This window comes from Lygodium microphyllum, chromosome 19 (genome assembly GCF_053477565.2).
Source record: "Lygodium microphyllum isolate KBCC chromosome 19, Lygodium_microphyllum_v1.1.10, whole genome shotgun sequence".
Classification (NCBI taxonomy): domain Eukaryota; kingdom Viridiplantae; phylum Streptophyta; class Polypodiopsida; order Schizaeales; family Lygodiaceae; genus Lygodium; species Lygodium microphyllum.
The window spans coordinates 28,228,883-28,249,446 of record NC_141153.1 but is presented as its reverse complement, the minus strand read 5'-3'; the positions used below and the strand labels follow the sequence as shown (position 1 = coordinate 28,249,446).

Here is a 20,564-nt window from a genome sequence, read left to right as displayed (position 1 = left end):
GCAAATTTGCCCTTGTGAGGCTGAAGCTGTGTTCTTTGCAGTGACAAAATTTTTTGCAATGTTCTGTAATGGCGTCTGATTCTCTTTTACAGATTGTCACTGAAAAGCTTGACAAGAACAACTTCCAAGCATGGAAGTTTAGAATGACGAATTTCCTTATGGGAAAAGGATATTGGGAATTCGTTGTAGGAAATGAAGAAGAACCAGTTCTTCCTGATGTTCCCAATCAACAGCAAATGCAGGCATTTAAAGCATGGCATGAGAGAGCCAGGAAAGTTATGTACTGGCTGTCTATTAGCATTTCAAACTCTATGATTGTGCATATTTAAGATGCAAGTACGCCAAAGGAGGCATGGGATACTTTGTCAAAAATGTATAGCACAAATACGCAAGTCAGGAAAATGCAACTCAAGCAAGAGTTGCACAATGTGCAAAGAGAAAATATGAGTATCAATGACTACCACATGAAGGTGAAAAAGATTGCAGATGCACTTGCTTCCATTGGGTCGCCAGTGGAAGATGATGATTTAGTTTCTGTGACCTTGAATAGTCTAGGAAAGGATTATGCACAGTTCCGAACATCCATTTCCGTCCGTGAAAGATTTTCTGATTTTGAGGAGTTGATTGCTCTTCTAATTTCTGAGGAGTAGAGAAATGGTGGTGCATCTTCTTCAGGAGGAACTTCAAAAGAAGATGTCTTCTACTCAAATGCTGGAAGAGGTAGAGACAGAGGTAGAGGAGGCCGATCTGGAGGCCGTGGTAGAAATCAGAATATGCAGCAAACTCAAGAAAACCAGTCCTATGGAGGAGGACGTGGTAACTCTAGAGGCAGGGGAGCCAAAGATGTCGTGGTGGATGGCAAAGAGGCCAAAATGCAAACAGTAATGTTGAATGCTACTACTGTGGTAAAATGGGTCATATGGCTAAAGACTGCTATAAAAAGCAGAATGACATCATGAATGGAAAATTACAACAAGGAAATTATGCATTTTTTAGTAGACAGGGTGATGACAGAAATGAGCATTTGTTTATGGTGCAGCACATGAACAATTCTGTGACAAGTGTAGAAGAAAGCAACGATGTATGGTATGTTGACTCAGGTGCATTAAACCACATGACAGGTTATGCAGAATGGATGGAGGATGCAAGGAAAATGGAAAAACCAGGATTTATGGAGACTGGTGATGATATTGCACATCCTATTGTGCAGATTGGAAAAATTCCTTTGTCTATGCAGGATGGGAAAAAGAAATACCTGTCCGATGTATTTCATGTCCCGAATATCACCAAGAATCTGGGTTCTGTTGGTCAAATGGTTGAGCAGAGCTTGCAGGTCAGATTTAATCCTCATGGATACTTTGTTGAGGATATGAAAAATAAAGATCGCTTGATAGCAAAAGGAAAGAAGAAGGGCAGGATGTTTACGTTGAATGCAGACATGCCTCAATTGAGTGCAGCAATGTTTGCACATGGAACCGGTGTAGTTGCAGATATTGATATCTAGCATAAACGCATTGGTCATGTTAATGTACGACTTAAATCAATGCAGGCCCAAAATATTGTTGTAGGATTGCCTAAATTCAAGGTTGCAGAAATGCATAAGGTATGTGAAGCCTGTCAATTTGGAAAACAGGCAAGGAAACCATTTCCTAGACATGTTCAAGAGAGTAAGAAGCCATTGGAATTAATCCACTCTGATGTGTGGACTATTAAAGCTACATCTCTTGGAGGCTGTCATTATTTTGTCACTTTTATTGATGACTATAGCAGAAAAGTTTGGGTGTATTTTATGAAAAAGAAAAGTGAAGTTTTTGGACATTTCAAAACTCTTAAAGCTATGGTTGAAAAAGAAACAGACCTGCAAATAAAATGCCTAAGGTCAGATGGAGAGGGAGAGTATCTCTCAAATGAGTTTGCAAGGTTCCAGCAGGAGCATGGCATAAAGCAATAATATTCATACAGTCATACCCCACAACAAAATGGAATTGCAGAAAGGAAAAACAGGCATATTGGAGAGGTATCTCGTGCCATGCTCAATGAAAAAGACCTGCCAGATTTTTACTGGGCTGAAGCAGTTGCTACAACAGTCTACATAATGAACATGACTCCCACTGCAGCAATACATGGCATGACTCCAGAGGAGAGGTATACTGGTAGGAAACCAGATATTTCTCATTTAAAATTTGGTTGCATTGCCTATGTTCATGTGCCAGATGAGTTGAGATCCAAGTTGGATCCAAAAGCTGAGAGGTGCATCTTTATTGGTTATTCTCTGCAGCAAAAAGGGTATAGATGCTATAACCCTTCTACTCGTAAGTTTACAGTGAGCAGAGATGTTTTTGATGAGATGAGTAGCTGGTATAAACCAGTAAATGTGATTGATAATGTAGATGCACAAAATGGTAATGCTGCACAGAATTCACAGCAGCAGTCACAAGATATTAGTGGACCTGGAGCGTCCTCTAGCAGTGGTTCACATTCTTTGCCATGGACAGGCAGATTGAGATAAGGAGAATCTTCTCAAAGCAATGCAGATAGTGGTATGTAGGTATCACAAAAAGGAAAAGAGAAGGTAGATCAACTCATGTTTGATGTGAATGCATGTCACTCTTATGTGGATGGTGAATCCAGTGGCTCAGAACAGAGCATTGATGATGAGTTGGGTATTCCTTCTATTGTTACACCTGGAGTAAGGAAGACCAGGGATGTTTTGAGAGCACCAGGGAGTGAACCTACTTTGCGCAGGTCTACCAGAGCTAGGTATCCTGTGGATAGGCTGAAATATGATGGATTTACAACCATTCACTATGCATATATGGTCAAAGTGATACATGAACCAGAACCGACTTCTTTTGAGAAAGCCATGGAAAAAGAAAAATGTGAGAAAGCCATGGATGAAGAAATGGATGCCTTGGAAGCAAATGCTACATGGAAATTGGTACCTTTGCTTAAAGATAAGAATGCAATTGGTTGTAAGTGGGTTTATAAGGTGAAACACAATACAGATGGTTCTGTGAATAGATACAAGGCAAGATTAGTAGTCAAGGGGTATGCACAAATATATGGCATTGATTATGAAGAAACATTTAGTCCGGTTGCAAGGATGGCAACCGTAAGAGCAGTCATTGCTATGGCTGCATCAAAGGGATGGTCTTTACATCAGATGGATGTAAAGAATGCCTTCTTGCATGGTGATTTGCAAGAAGAGGTCTATATGGAGTAGCCACCAGGTTATGTGTATACTGTTTATCCTGAGTTTGTTTGCAGGTTGAAGAAAGCCGTGTATGGCTTGAAGCAAGTACCTAGAGCATGGTCTGACAAGAGAGGAAAGTATCTTGTCACTATTGGCTTTGAGATTTCCAAGGCAGATTTCTCACTTTATGTGAGAAAAACAGAGAAAGGTATTATGCTACTTGTCATTTATGTTGATGATTTGATTATGACAGGTGATAGTGATGAAGATATCCTTCATGTAAAAATGCTATTGAAGCAGAAGTTTGAGATGAAGGATTTGGGAGAGCTGCTTTATTTCTTGGGCATTGAGGTGATTAGATCACCAAGTGGGATATGGCTCTTGCAGAGGCAGTATGGATTGGACATGTTGTCCAAATATGGGATGATAGGCTGTAAGCCTATTTCAGTTCCTTTGGAGCAGAATGTGAAGTTGAGCGCAGATGCAGGTGAACTTCTCGAAGACCCTACTATGTACAGACGCATAGTAGGAAGTTTGATTTATATGACTATTACCAGGCCAGATTTGAGCTATGCTGTTGGACTGGTAAGTCAGTTTATGCAGGCTCCAAGGAAACCGCATTTGGATGTGGCTAGACACATACTCAGGCATGTGAAGTCCACATTGCAGTATGGACTATTTTATGAGACTGGGGTTCAGATACAGTTGCATGGATACACTGATGCTGATTGGGCTGGTAGTATTTCTGATAGACGATCTACCAGTGGATATGTGTTCTCTTTTGGAAGTGCTGCAGTCACTTGGAGCAGCAAGAAACAGCCTACAGTTGTCTTGTCGAGCACAGAGGCTGACTACAGGGGCGCAGCAATGGCTGCATCTGAGGTAGCTTGGTTGCATAAGCTACTTTATGATATGCATCAGCCTACAGATGGGCCAGTTGTCATTTATTGTGACAATATGAGTAGTATACACTTGGCAAATAACCCAATCTATCATGCTAGAACAAAGCACATTGAGGTGCATTATCACTATGTGCGGGAGAGGGTTTTACTAGGTCTTATTGATCTAGTTTATGTTAGCACAGAAGATCAGGTAGCTGATATATTTACGAAGGCATTGGGCGCAGAGAAGCTGCACAAGTTCAGAGACCTGCTTGGTGTGCAGGAATTGGGATTGAGCTCGAGGGGGAGTGTTGAGATATCGAGCTCCACTCGTGATATGCCAGGGTGACCGTTGTGCATTTATGTCATCGACTTGTCAGTTGCAGATGCGGATTGGTACACCGCCCATGAATAATAGCTAGATGGCAGCTATCCTTATCTACTCTAGTTCGTGGCTCAGTTAGTATGCCACCTTAGTTAGTTGAGTTTGGTTTGAGACCCATATATAGGGTTCTTCTATTTCTATGTACTAGAGTTCTTTTGGCTTACACAACTAAGAAGAGGAAAACTGTTTTTCAGCCTCCACCTTTGTGTGTATTCCCCCATTGTGCAAGCAAGAAAGCTACAAGTGAGACTCCTTCCTTCTCTCCCACAATCTTGACAGCCATCAAGGAAGAAATTGATAAGCTAGTGAGAGTAGGATTTATCTATGAAATTGAACACACGGGCTGGGTTTTCCCCATAGTCATCGTATTAAAGAAGAATGGAAAGATTAGAGTGTGCGTCAATTACAAGAAGGTAAACCTAGCTACAAAGAGAGATAATTACCCATTGTCATACACCAAGCACATGCTTGAGAGAGTAGTTTGGCAAGGAGGCCTACAGTTTCGTGGACGACTTCTCTGGATACAATCAAGTGCAAATACATCCTAACGATAGGCATAAAACCACATTCACCACTGAATGGGGCATTTTTGGCTATATAGTCATGCCCTTTGGGTTGACTAACGCACCATCCACCTTCCAACGATTGATGTGTACAGTATTCAAAGACATGTTGAGGAAGGAGTTAGAGATCTTTGTGGACGACTTGTGTGTTCACTCTACTTGGCGAGAACACTTAGACTCTGAGCGATCTTTGAAAGATGTCGATTGTAGCGCCTCTCGTTGAACCCCTCGAAGTGCCAATTTTGGGTGAAGCGGATGTATCCGAGGGCATATGGTGTCAAAGAATGGCATTGCCACAGATTTCTCAAAGATCAGGGCCATTTTCGATCTTCCAACCCCAACTAATTTCAAGGGCGTTCAGTGCTTCTTAGGACATACAGGGTATTATCGACGGTTTGTGTTGAACTATGCATTGCTTGCTAGACCTCTATACAAGCTGTTGATCATATTCAAATGGATCGAGGAATGAAACACTTGTATGAGGAACTGAAAATGGCTCTAACCACAGCACCAATCCTATGAGCCCTAGATTGGACACTCACGTTTCATGTGCACATTGATGCTTCGAAATTTGCCGTAAGAGCTGTGTTGTGCCAACCTAGTGAATATAACCTGGATTGCCTAGTGAGCTTTGCTAGCGGACAACTCATTGAGACTGAAATAAATTACTCAACAACGGAGAGAGATGGCTTAGCCATGGTGTTACAGGATATCTTTTGGCATTACCTTTTGGCTACTCCTTTTACTTTTTTTGTTGACCATCAAGCCTTATTATATCTTGTTAACAAACCATGTGCTACACGATGCATCGCTAGGTGACTTCTACTTTTGAAGTTTGACTTCTTTGTGGTGGTGCATAAATGGAAGTAGCATTACATGGTTGACCATCTGTCTCACATCCCCAGGAGAGAAGCAGCTGGACAAGGCATTGTGGATGAACTGCCAGACGTGTATCTATTCTGCTTATCCAGTGAAAAGAATTTGTTTAGAGCTGACATGACGCCGTATTAGGCAGATGACATAGTTGAAGTGCTTGAGCACGGACTACTGGAAGGACCAATAGAAAAGGCCTGACTTAGGCGGCTCATCTTGAAGATCCAACCCTATCAGTTGATGGTAGGTCAACTCTATAGGCTGGGACAAGACGAGATACTGCGCAGATGCATGTGTGAGCATGAGATACATGATATATTGATAGAGGCACACGACGGAATTGCACGAGGATATTTTAGTGGAGACACGACAACTTGCAAAGTGTTGCAGTCCTAGCTGTGGTGGCCTACCCTCTTTCGAGATGCGATACGATTTGTGAAGCATTGTGATGAGTGCCAAAATGAACTAAAGTTCCTATCCATAAAGATCACATGGAGCTAACCCCAATTATTGCACGACAATCTTTCGAGAAATGGAAGATTGACTTCATCAAACCCATTAGTCTCGTGGCATAGTATCCACAAGCCAAATATATCATTGTGGCCACCTACTATCTCAAAAAATGGACAAAAGTACGCGCTACGAGAAAAAATGACGCTAGGACCACTACCAAGTTCCTATGGGAACAGGTGATCTCACGGTTCGGATGCCCCATGGAACTAGTCAACGACCAAGGCACACACTTCATCAATGAAGTGATAGCTCACCTCATGTCCATTTTCCTAATCATCCATCGAAAATCCTCGCCCTATTACCCTCAGGCAAATGGTCAAGCCGAATCCACAAATAAAATCTTAGTAAACATCCTGACCAAAGTCATCTCTGCTTCACGTAGTGATTGGGATAACAAGCTGATGACGGCCTTGTGGGCCTACCACACGACTTATAAGATAGCTATAGGACAGACACCCTTTCGATTGGCATATGGTACAGAGACAATTCTACCCTTGAAATTCTTTGTATCAAGCCTCAGGTTAGCCCTTCAAGAACGATGGGATAGGAAGGAGGTATGGAGGGAATGCTTGATTGAACTTGAACGCTTATTGGAAACCTAGCTTCTAGCCACCCATGCGCTAATATGTGAGAAGGCAAGTTGCAAAAGCTGGTTTGATAAGCATGTCAAGCAGCGCAACTTCAAATAGGGTGACTTAGTACTACTGTACTCAGTCAAAAGACATAAGCAAAAACTGAAGTTTCAGGGGCTAGGACCTTTTAAGGTTCAAATCATCAGCCGAACTGGCAACGTAGAACTCGAAACCCTAGAGGGCAAGGGCATAGGCTTCTTCAATGGCAGCCGCATAAAGAAGTATTTCCCTCCCACACACCCATTGCATGAGTCCCCAATGCCAGCACCCCTTATCCACGTACGGGTAGCCACTATCACTGAGGTGGACGGTGAGGATGAGGACACAGCAGCACAAACTTACCTAAGCATGACGGTCATTGCTAAGCACACATGCATGCTCAACGCGTTGATTGATGAGGGAGCCGATTTTAATATTTTAACCCATGACCATTGGACCCAAATTGACAAACCGCACTTGCAGCCCACTAATGCCAAGCTCACCCCTTATGGAGGCCAACCCTACGCACTTTTGGAAAAGTACAAGGTTGCGGTTTCTATCGAGTTTGAAAGTATACCGGTAATCTTCTATGTGTTGCCCAACACTAAAAATGCAGGCACAAAGTCGATGTTAGGACGAACCTTTAAAAACCAAGCTCGTTGCAATGTCGATTACGAGTTGCAACGCATCCACCTAGCCGTGGGTAACATCCGCATCGTTGTAGCTTTCAGCAAGGGCGGTGTGACTCCTTCCAAGTCCGCAATGCCACTGGTAGAGAAACCCATCGTCAAGACTAAGGAGGGGGGTCGTGACTCATCACAACCTGCCAAGCCTCAATGCCAACAACCCCCTAATCCCAATGCTGAAGTCCATGACCTCCAGTTCAAATAGGCACCTAAGCAACAGGGATTGTCACATAAGAACAGAAAAACACACGACCTCGTAATGCTAATGACCCACACTCAAAATCTAGAAAGCCAAGATGGAACCATAAACATCGACGTACGGTCCAGCCGCGATGGGTCCCCAAGACCTTATTGCAAGCGCAAGGCTACTATGCGGGCCCTACTCAAACGCCATCCTTAAGCTTGACCACACGAAATGTCTCATCAGAGACACTCAAACCACAAGAGAATCAGGCCACTAAGTCCATGGAACTACCAAAGCCTAGCTCAATAGGACATAAACCAATCTATTATCCAAAACTGCAACATGCTACTAACAAACTGACCACATCTAGTCTTGGTGATGCCCCTCAGATCTCCGAAGCGCCTAGTGATGTATCAATTGCAGCTACAACCAAGCCCATTGAACATAAGGCCAAGCTACAACCTCAGGAGGAAACCAAGCAACAAACATTAGCTGCTGACCTCTCTAGCACTGTCAAACCTTAACCACTTGCCGGGGGCCTAGACCCTCTTATGATTGACGATCAATTCTAACCTTGGCTACATGCTTAGTTGAAAATACAGGGGACGACTTGGTTGCTTGCCTTAGATGCTTGGATGCTACTTTCATGACATTAGCTACAAGCTACGATCGACTAGACTTAGGCCTCTTGGATGAATCTATAGCAACAGAAGTATGAACACTCCCTTGCTTTTGGGAGGAGTCAAAATTTGTATTTGTTAAGGCTTCCAAAATAGCTTCAGAGTTAATTGCAACTGAGATATCCAAGGAACAAGCAATTAAATAGCATCTCATTATGTCGTATAACAAGAACACGATCATGGCCACGAACCAGAAGATAGACAACAACTCCTCCTTGCGAAAATGGTACACTCTATGCGTGCAATGGGAGCTAGAGGGATGCCAAATAATGACCCACGCTGAACAATGATGCACAATTAAGGCATCATAATATGACCCAACCTATGTAGCTCTAACTTCTTATAGGGTGTTGAATACCATTCATAATCGACCCTTGGAAGAATACATTAAGGGACATCCTTATTTAGATCACATCCTCACTGAGGAGGAGTTGCATGTGGCTAGCTGAGTGGACTCCAGTGACTTCTTGCTTGATGTTCTCACTTACATTATGCATGTAGGCATACACTCTTTAGACATAGATAGCTATGCTACTTTAGAATATAATCTGAATTTCTACGCCTGGCTCATGCGAAAGTAAAATACTAAGATTGTGCGTTGAAGGCCCTTCATCCTCTAAACCTTTAATCCTAGGAAGGATTCTCATTTCAGAAGGGGGAGGGGGTAAGGTGAATCAAACCAAACACATAAGGAAAACAATAAAGGAAAAGCACACATTGCAAGGGTAGAATGCAATAACTTGTGATTGAGGAAAAGGTCAATAAAATTTGAAATCAATAGACTACTGGGAGGAAAAGGTCTACTTCTGCACTTAAGCATTTCATTTCAACAAGTATGTAGTTGTTTCCTATTGTAATTATTCTGAAAAACACTAATGGTGAATATGGCTTCATGACAGGGACCCATCATAGTAGGCCAATAAAAGACTGGCAAATTGCATTTTTCAGAGGAAGAACAAGGAAAATATGGACTTTTAGTGGAAACATGAGCTTTCAATCAGTTCAAGTTCTGGCATATCTTCAACTTAGAAGACATGGCCATTGAAGAATGGGTTGTGAGGCAGATCATTGAGCAATGCAATTTGTAGAAATACGTGGGAGTAGTAAGCCAGGGGGTGGACTACTTCCACTGTGCAGAGTTCCTGAGGACTTTCCACAAGAACCGCGGCACTGTAACTGTGCAGGAGGAAGAGGGAAACTCGTCAGGTGTAGATTGAATTGACCTCGAAGCTGGTGGAAAAGGCATTGGGCTTGGTGAACAAAGTAGAGAGGAAGCCAAAGAGAAATGTATATGCCTTGCTAGGAATGGACAAGGTAAAGATCCACACCAGTGACGACATCAACTTGGTGGATATTCCTGACCCCGAAATCCAACTCCAAGCCAGGATGGTGCATGCATTGTTTTCTAGTCAAAGATATAACACCATCATGAGATGCATCAACACCCCCTGCTAGAGAGATTGCAGCAAGGTCGCTGGATGAGGTTCCTCAACGATTTTGTGAGAAAGACCATTGAGACCTCAGCAAACGCCTTGGCAATGCGAGGACAGCTTGCTACGGGAGAATCTCCTGCCACCAAAGCTAAAAGGAAAGCTTTGTCATCAAAGGTTGCAACCATTGGATTTGGTGGGGTTCTCACTACGATCATCAGGGAAGCCTTGGATTTGGTGGGGTTCTCACTACGATCATCAGGGAAGCCTTGGGACAAGGGCAAGACGAAGGAGGAGGAGTGGATGAAACACCAAGCATGTTGCCATCTCACCATGAATAGGAGGCGCAATCCAGTGAAAGGACACTGAGGGAGGAAGAAGAAACCAGGGAAGAAGAAGAGCAAACTAACCGGGGAAAGGCTAAGAAGACAAAGAAGAATATTGCACAAGAATAGGAGGAAGAGGAAAGGAGGAAACAAGAAAAGACAGACTTGCAAAAGGCCTGCAGAGAGTCCAAAAAGGCCAAGGAGGAAAGGAAAAAGCAGGAGCAAGAGGAGGAATTGAGAAAAAAGGAGGAAGACATAGCCAGTGCCATGCGCAGGTCCATTGAGCAGCAGTCCGAGCGTGATGAGCCGGAACGTGCGAGCCCAATTAGAGATGAAGGGCCGAGCTCAAGCGCCCATGTGCTAGAGTTCTTGCCACTGGAAATGCAAGAAGGCAAGGGCAAGGCCCCAATTACCCCCATTCCTACTCTTCTGATGCCCACCACCACCACCACTACCCTCTCTACTCCCAATTCTACAACCCAGGTGGACGCCAGCAACTTAATGGCTTGGGTTCATTACTTCGTGGATAAATAAGTGGGCCAAGGAGTAGGGGAAGGAACCCCCCTGGTAGGAACCAAAAGGCCGGCTACAGCAGACGCCGAGTCGAGGCAAGACCCTAAGAGGCAAAAGGGGGTAGGCTCCACAACCTCCGTTCCCGCAACAGAGAGGCCATCCAAAGCATACAACGAGCATGTCAAGGAGCTTCTCTCTCAAGTAGAGAAAGCCAAGGAGGAGAAGAGAATTGCGGTAGCAGAGCTTGAAGTAGAAAAAGAGGCCATGGCTGCATCCCAGTTGGAGAAAACACGCCAAATAGCCATGGCCCAAAGGGAAGTTCATGAGCTGAAGGAGCAACTAGAAGCTAAGGAAGAGATAAAAGCGGAATGGCAGCTGGGAGTAAATGAAGAAACCGAAGCTATACAACATCTACAACGGCACAATGGAGAGATTGTGGCACGCTACGAATATCTACAAGCTGAAATAAAGAAAATCACTAAAGCCACGGAAGAGCTGGAGGAGTTGAGGGAGGAAAGAGCTCGCAGGTACGAAAGAGAGGTGAAGAAACTAACTCAAGAGGCTGTCTTAGCACAGGAAGACCAGCAAAAGCTAAGGGAAAAAATGGAAGGTCAAGAATGAAGGCTGATAGTGCTAGCCCAGAGGTAGGGGGAAAGCCTCGAAGATATGAACAACAAGGCAGAAGAATGGGTCAATCAGAACGAAAAAAGGGTTAAAGCCTTGGCACGCCATCTCGCTCAAGTCGAAAAGGAAAAGATACTTGCTGAAAGCAAAGCAAAAGCTGTCTAAGTGAGCTTTCACACACAACAACGCGCCCTTCTGGATACCCTATTGGATGTCACCCAAGCAGAGGAGGGAGAGTCCATAGAGGCAATGAAAAAGAAATTGGAAATGGTTTGTAGGGCACTGAAGGTAGGACTGCAGATGCCGCCACAACCTAGTGGAGTTGGCCCAAGCCTGAAAGAGCAACGCCATTATCTCTCATTGGCAGGTCTAACCTCGCAAGAAGTGGACGCACTTGGGTTTCTCGAAGAGGAGCAGCAAGAGCCAAGCTAGGAGAGGGAGGTGGGTATAAACGTTGAAGTGGGATCACACGAAGAAGAGCTTGTCCCACTGCCTCCTTCACTGCGGACTAAAGAGCAGCAACACACAAACATCTCCGCAGAAATAAAGGCGGCAACTGAGGGAAAGAAGAAAACAAATGGTGGAGGACACAAGGAGAAAATGGAATGCCAAGGGAGTGAGGGCACCCAAGGCACCTATCCCACCATGCGAGGATGATGCCCCACTGAGCTTCCATGCCGATCTTGTAATCTGGGAAATGCAAGAAATGTCCAAAAGCCCCTTCGATTTTAACTTCCAGTTCCCCACTACCTTGTGTAGGGTCTTGCTCGTCAAGGTGGTGGAGGAGGTAGTTAACATCGGAAGCCGGCTTGGATAGAAATGGCTGGAGGAGGAGAGAGAGCAAAGTCCCACCTTATGGGCCATTGAAGATGCCGAGTTTTAAAAGGATAAGGTTTTTGAAGTACCAAGGTCTGTGGCCGGCTACGAATGTCAATCTAAATGGATGAGAAGGGTCTGTGACTCCAACCTGGACACTTGGATGGCCTTTTGCAACACTCAACCCTTTGAGCGGAATGACCCAACCTTTATGCCTTACCCTCGAAGGGTGGGAGTGGATTTTGACTCCAGTGTCCACGGCCGCTACGACTTCCTTCCCTATAATGTATAATCCTCATTGTACTACATATGAAGAGGCCCTCGTCTTTACATCAGAGAACTTGTATGATACTCTAATCCAATTCACTAATGAATTCTCTTCATGCCCTGACCCCGGCCTTCATTACTACTTGTAATTACCTTAGACTACTTAGGATACTCCTTAGGCAAGACCCCACCCCACAAGAGCACGGCCTTCCAGTACTCCATTTTGATCCTAACGCTATAGATAGTTGCGCGATGGCCCGATTAATAATGCGAGCTGCTCTATTACCTTCATTTTGCTTAGGCCTTCTAGAGGACATGAATGATAGCCGCTTCACCCACTGCAATCATCCATTCCTCTTCACCACCACCCTTAAGGTCCGCCTAAACTTCAAGGAGTACCTTCAAAGTCGCTAATTTCTTAATAAATCTATTAGGCACCCTTTCCCATCTCACTCCGATAACGAAGATTAAACTTCTGTCATGACTATGTAACTTTATATTTTTAAAAAAATAAAGAAAAAAGAAAAAGAAAAAAAAAGATATCACACGTAGCCATCGCAAGTTGCACATCGATCACAGTCACTGCACCTAGGGGTCCTCAAGCTAGGTGCGTTCAGTGGCTTCGATCGGTTAGCTTCGTCCCTAATCCCCTAGCCTCATTTTGATTCTCCACTTCATGCTTAGGGCACATCAAGGGCATGACACATTTAGGGAGGTAACGCTTGCCTATGGTTAGACTTGTTACCCTAAGTCCCATGCACTGCACCTCCCTTATGCACAAACTAGGTCCTCAAGTGTGGGACACCACCGAGGGTGTGTCCAAGGTTAGACCCATCTCCCAGTTCCACAAGCACAGGCACCATGCACTCCATGGTAAGGCAGAAACATCCCCAAGTAGTGCACATTCTTTTCTTTTCAGGTACAAACAAAGGCCCCAACCACCAGCTCCGGAGACCCCATTATCCATGTAATGCACTCCCCATCTTATGTGACAATGTCACCATGCAAGTGAAACAAAGCAGGGGCACGCTGAGGTAGCCTAATCAAAAAGTGAATGAAGCAGCTCATTTGAAACAATACAAGAGAAGGCAACTGCGGAGAGCCAGGAGACGGATCCATCTAACACCATATTCAATTTTAAAGATGTATCCGCTCATCAACCTCTCTTCACACTGTGATCCATCTAACACCATATTCAATTTTAAAGATGGATCTGCCCATCAATCTCTCTGCACATAGGAATTCGTCCAACTTTATCTTCAATTTCAAAGGCATAAATTCCTCCAGCACACCTTCCACCAGGGCTTGTATAAGGTCCTTTCAAGTCCATAAATCCCTCCAATACCAAGACTCATTCCACTCGCAAGGGCCTTCCAATTTCATAAATGCCTTCAACACTAGGGCTTATTCCAAACTCAAGGACCTTTCAGTTCCATAAATCCCTCCAACAGGTCCATAAATCCCTCCAACACTAGGGATCATATCCAACGCAAGGGCCTTCTAGATACATAAATCCCTCCAACACCAGGGCTTATATCCAACTCAAGGGCCTTCCAACTCCATAAATCCCTCCAACACACCTTCCAACTCAGCTGGTATACAAACTCAAAAAGCCACTTGGCTACCTCCGCAACATCGTTCGACTCACCACCCAGCAATGCCATGGGACATGCACTAAACTAGGAGTGGGTAATGTTTACTGCAAAGCGAAGGAAGCGGAAAAGGAGGCATTAGAGGAAAAGTGCAATGCGAAAAAAAGGAAAAGATGCCCTACAAGAGAGTGGGCCCACCAGGAGTACAAGACACAACCATGGAAGCCGCAAGAAGCCAAAAGCAAAAAGACGCACCTTTAAAATATAAAGGCATAGCCAAAACCTCTATGAAAGAGCGCCAAGATCCCTCTTGTGCAATTTGTACCGATGAACGGACGGTAGGACTAAGCTAGAAAGAAAGGAGGACAATGGGAAAAAGGGCCTAGGCCATGTAAGAAAAAGGGAATAAGGGGATGATCGCTCAAAAGGGATTTAAGGTTTTGTATATAAAGTTCAAAAAGTGAATGAGAGCTCATTCTTTGGTGTGTGGCAAAGTGGACTCTTCTTATTCTCTTCTTCTCCTCTCTTGCTTGCTTGTGAGTGCTTGAGGGAGGGAGTGTGAGTGAGTGAGGGAGTGAGTGTGAGGGTGAGGGATCTTGGAGATGAAGCCCTCCTCCATCTCCATCTCCTCTCTTCTTTTTCTCTTCTCTTCTCTTGTCTCATGCGTGGCTATGGAGGATGGAGCTTCAAGGAAGAGGCTTGAGGATGCTTGAGCTTGCATCACAAATCGTGGAGCTATCAAAGTGCTCGAGAGAGGAAGCAACTCAATTGTGCATTAAGATAAGCTCACTACACTGGTAGAGAGAGATATCGCATTGGCTATATGAAAGGTAGCCATTAGTGCTCGCTTGAAACGCTTGAACAATAAGAGGTCAATGGGTCTTGGCGATTGAGCTTGAGCTCGCCTCTACAATATTATCTAGGCTAGGGAGATCAAGAGGTGTAAGCTATAGGATTTGAAGAACTGCAGCCCTTTGAGCCAGAATAATTCATACCCATAGAGCCACTCAAGATCATATCCTCCATGGAAGACTATATGGAACTACAAGAATTTCAGGACCCAAGGGAGAATACTGGGGGCATGCCTCAAGATCCACAACTAGTGGTGGAGATGGAACTAGATATACATGAGTACCACATGAAATTACTGAGTGCATCACAGGCCCCTACTCAAAAGTCATTTAACCTTTCTCTTGACTACCAAGAATGTGAAGTGTAATGAGAAGATTTGGAAAAACTAGTGAGAAGATGCTAAGAGCAAGGAGGAGAGGAGGTTATAATTTTTGTCGTCAAGATTTCAGAAGAAAACAAGCATCAAAAGGCTCTATCCCCTAGCATGGTACAAACATTCATCAGGATATGGAAGAGCATCACTAAGAAATGAAGAGTAGTGAGATGAATATGCTCTTTGGGAATCATGTCAACTTTAAAAAGACAAGCCCCAAAGTGAACATTTAATTCTAAAGCCATAGGAAATCTAGAACTTTAGATAGAATGGTGGTACACTATCCTAGGTTTTGATGACATTGTAAGATTAGCATTTTACTATACAAGAAGCCATGAAAGAGTTGATGTGCTCCATTACCCTTATCCTAGGCAATATGATATAGTCTTCAAGAAAGTATATGGTGTGTCTCTTCTCTCTCTACAACTCAATATGGTATCAAAGCTATCACAATTGACTATAACTAATTCCATGAAGAAGACAATTAGGAAGTATACCTATGTAGTACCTCTTCAATTCTTAATTACCATGGACCTTTAGCCCTCCTTTAACAAGTTTCTTAGAAACTTCATCAATTGCTCTAACCTTGCCTTCATTTACCACATGTAAACCTTTAGCTTCTAGTCAAGTTGCTAGAGCAAGTGCTAACACCATACGAATATAAATTACCACCATTATTTTTTGATATCAATACAAGTTTAGACAAGATAGTAAATGATTCGACTGCACTTACGTGACACACTCTTTCCATCCTATAGTGTGACATTGTTAGAGAATATGGTAGACAGTTGGTTCACCTTTTGTACCCACCCATTCTATACAGAGTCCTCCATTGAGCTATAAGAAGTAGTGAAAGATCACATGCTTAGTAAATGATGTCTTAGTCATACCCTACAATTACTCCTTGAAGAATAAAATCACAAAAAAAGAGAAAAGAAAAAAAATAAAATAAAATTGAGTAAAAACTATAACTTAGATGGGTACATTACACAATCACTACACTTAGGAGTCCTCAAGTTAAACACATGTGAGGGCGAAACCCCTGATGGATCCATTCTACGAAAGGGTGGTCTCAGAGAACTGGGAGGCTTATCACAAGATTCTAAAGACATACAACCCTTAGGTAATATTAGGTTAGAACTCGAGTCTTATCGTTTTAGGGGACCAGAATGAGACTATGCCCTATGGTGGGCAGAGAGGTTGAGCGATGCATCCCTCTCATTTCCCATTCTCTTTGAATCAAGTGCAACATGGGTCTGCTTCGGCTTGGGTATCCATGGGTAAAGTAGGATGTCCAGGATCCGATACTAGGATGCTGTTAGGAGACCTTGGCCTCTAGGAACCCAGATTTCAAGTCAATCCTAGTGGGTTTTTTAGCGGTGAACGTTCCGTTGCGGAGCGGACTCGGGGAACCCTAGGCGACAAACCCTGGAACATTTCATGGGAGTGCCGAATAGCGATGCTTAGATTCATTTCTCGATGGACCGCTAAAGCTTGGACAGCCGTTAGGCGGCACGCTACAGTTGGTATCCAAGCACGTTTTTAGCATTCCACCGAGAAAAGAATCTAAGCGTCACTACCCGGAAGAATGTAAAATTTCTGCCGCAAAGTATAGTGCCGAATAGCGATGCTTAGATTCATTTCTCGATGGACCGCTAAAGCTTGGGCAGCCGTTAGGCGGCACGCTACAGTTGGTATCCAAGCACGTTTTTAGCATTCCACCGAGAAAAGAATCTAAGCGTCACTACCCGGAAGAATGTAAAATTTCTGCCGCAAAGTATACTCTGCATGGCAGGAGGGCCAGTCTGGCCGCTGAGGAGACCCGTTATTCTCCCCCCTTCCCCCCCCCCCCCCCCCCCCCAAACACTTCCCTTTGCTATCAAAATTGTGAGAAAGAGGAGGAGAGGGAGAGGTAGTGAAGGAGAGAATGAGAGATAGAGGAGAGGGAAGGGAAATCTAGAGTAAAGAAGAGTAAGAGAGGGAGAGAAGTGGTTCAAGAATAAATCCCTTATTGGGCAAAGGCTGGAGTACCGCTTCTCCCCACTGCAAGTCCCGTAGCCACTCCATTGATTGTCTCTAATTGATAAGGAGACCGCGAAAGTCAAGACAAGTGCAGGGAACTCCTATACCAAGGAGTTCTTTGAAGGAAGTGAAGGCCGCTTTCCAACTCCAAAATGGCCCCAAAGCGTAAGCCCTCCCAAGTCACTAGAAAAGCTACGACTACGGGAGAAGGATCGGGCAAAGGTAACTTAGAACCTCGAAAAACTCTAAGGCCGGAAAATGGTTACCAACTGACCAAACAAAACCCTAGACCAAGATCTTAAGATAGGAACCAAAGGATAATAACTTAGGAAAGCCGTCATCTGAAACAATAGTGTAATTGCTCAACCCTATTGCATAGAAGTGCGATCGAATAGGGGGTACTCTCTATCCCTCAAAAGATAATGGAAAAACGATGCCAAGGCAAGAAAGACCCAAGAGGGGCAACGTTAGGCATTCGCAATAGCTATTAATGAGTACCAAAAATCTTTAGAAATAGGAATTGTGGAGTATGGAAAATACAAACTTATATCTAATAGAGGTTGAAGGGTTGGATTTTCTTTCATAGGCTCTCAACGAGGACTATATACTTGAAATGGAAATGGAAAAAAGATTTGGACTACTTAATTCACACTTATAAGAAGCACAACTATCATGTTTTTAGACTTTTGTGATTTAGATATAACCAAGCGTAAAGCACTAAAATAAATTATTGAACAATTATAATTTTGATAAAAAATTAATGAGCAATTATAATTTTGATGGTGACGTATAATAACACATGGTAGTACCCAAGTCCCTTGAATTCAATGCATAATTGGATTTCTAATGTTGCTCTCAATACATCTATCAAGAGTAGTCAAAAACCTTTTGAATGTGAGGACACTTGATATATTCAAAACTATAATCATAATTTGTATCTAACAATACTTTTATCTAAACTCATACATTATCAAATGAAATGCATAGATTCACCGATAGGAGAGATGTATCTATATGGGAGTCACTAAATGAAGCTCTCTGAGTTTAAGTGACTATTTTAAATAAATGCAACATTTTATCTCGAAAAATATCATATCTGAAGCCATGCTAATATACCTTGTGAAAATCAATAAATAATAGTTGCAAGGCACTTTTGTCTAACAAAGTACACACTCGTATATATTGCATACAACAATACATACACAGATGCAACTAGCAAGGATGATGGTCCTTAATCCCAAGTGGGGAACTAACCTATCACATCTCCACTAAAGGAGTACCTTACAAGAATCAAAGGGAAAACGCAATTTTATACACCATCCTGTAAAAGGCTGATTGCACAATGCACAACATAACTTGTGCATGGCAAAGTTCATCCCCTTGACAACCTGCTTATGAAGAAGTGTGTATTAGGATATGATTCACCATGCAAAAGTATATTACACCAAAAGGTTACCATTTTACACACACATCATTTATTAATGAATAAAGTCAGACCACAATGTTACTTTGAAAATTAATCCTCAATATAGAATACGATCTATGCATATGGGAAAAAAATTCAAAAATCAAACGTTAAGAGTTTCAAAAGTTGGTAAAGACCTTGGAATCAAGATAGCAGATGAAGCCCAAAACTACCCCATATTATGGAGGCCTAGCAAAAAGAGTGTTTGCTGAAACTTCTAACATATCTGGCTGATCTTCTGCATCAATGAGCTTAGCAACATCTAGAAATAGTAAATGTGAAGCTATGACATACAACAAAGGGATTTTGGGAGTGTTTTCCCATATAGCCATACCTTTTGAAGCTTTAGATCCAACCTCAAAACCAAGGCCGTGCATAACTTCTCAAATAAAGTAGACACTGACCCATATCATATGCTCTTGCAGTAAACCACCTGGCCACAGAAGAATCTCCCTACGAGAAGTAGCTTCAATCTAGCACTCAGTAGAAAATGGACAACCACTATTCTGAGGTCCATCTCCATGTGGCAGCCCAAATACCTCACCTAGACTCCACAAGCAACCCGAGTGAGAATCCAATCCCTCTAATTCATGTCTGTCAGAGAAGAAGTCAAAGCCCTTGCCATGTAGAGGTAGAGAAAGGGGACTAGTGGGCATCCCAGCCTAACTGATCTCTGCATGCTGAATTGCTCACCCTTGACACCACACACACATTTGGCTCAAATATCGGTGCCCTCCAGGAACATCCACTTGACTCCCTAGATCTGTCAATGCCGTACTCTCTCAGAAAGCAAAGATGTTATCCAAGGTACTAAGCATGTTTGAGCAGGATGAATGCTATCTAGCACCATAGAAGAGAGCCTGAGTTCTTTTGGCATGGCAAGGAACTTACTAGTGTCCTAGCAGGGTGACTGGTCCCCACTTAGTGATCTCCAATCTGACCCCACCCCTTTAAGAATGAGGGTGATCTTTTCGAGAGCTCTCATTAGAACCCTATTGATAATCTCCCACTACGCTTGAAAGAAAATTCTATCCACACCACTGTTTCCAAGACATTGGTCCCCTTGTAGGGCTTGGGGTTCACCCATAATCTCCTCCCGCGCCATTATTGCTGCTCTCATGCTGTCTGTAAACACTCTCCTAGAGCTCTCACAGTCTCTGGCCTCTCTTTATCCTGGGGACCAGTCGTGAAGCCTAATAGAAGTGTAGTCACCTCATTACCTAACTGCATGATGGATCCATTGGTCCTCATTGTCTCACCCCTTACCTCGAGTGTCTAGAAACTGTTACACAGAACACTCTAAGGGTTCTCTCAAGGGTTTGGACAGATATCATTCATACTCTCCATGGGAGATGGGAGAGGCTGCAGGTGGTTTTGAGAGGATGAGGGTGAGCAGAGATGGCTTCTTGTGGACCTAGTATTCGGGCACCTTCTTTCACCTAGCACCTCCCCCCAGTAATGGGTAATTATATTAATTATGAAGAATGTACAAGTCACATGACTACTAAGTATCACACAAAGTGACTGAAGAGGTGGCAGCACATCAGATCATCTGCCCCCCATCCCTGCCCCCCATAATGGGTAGTTGCATTGATTACAAAAATGTACAAGAATGAGTGAAGGAAGTAACTGAAGAGATGGGAGCACACAAGGGAGCCACATCATCCCTGGTACTCTTTTTTTAATTTTTTTTGGTGATGTCCCTGGTACTGTGT

At 43.4% G+C, this 20,564-nt stretch overlaps 1 protein-coding gene across 2 annotated transcripts in view; it reads right to left on the bottom strand.

Moving 5' to 3' along the window:
* Positions 1-18,497: 18,497 nt before the first annotated feature.
* The window catches only part of LOC148019684 (uncharacterized), a 64,029-nt gene continuing 61,962 nt past the window's right edge, over positions 18,498-20,564 (bottom strand). For both annotated transcript variants that reach the window (XR_015694862.1, XM_087699815.1), the window contains one exon: positions 18,498-18,772. Coding sequence is in view for 1 of the 2 variants with exons in the window: in XM_087699815.1 (XP_087555941.1) it covers positions 18,757-18,772 (16 nt within the window). In the remaining variant the exon portion in view is untranslated. The remainder of the gene's footprint in view (positions 18,773-20,564) is intronic.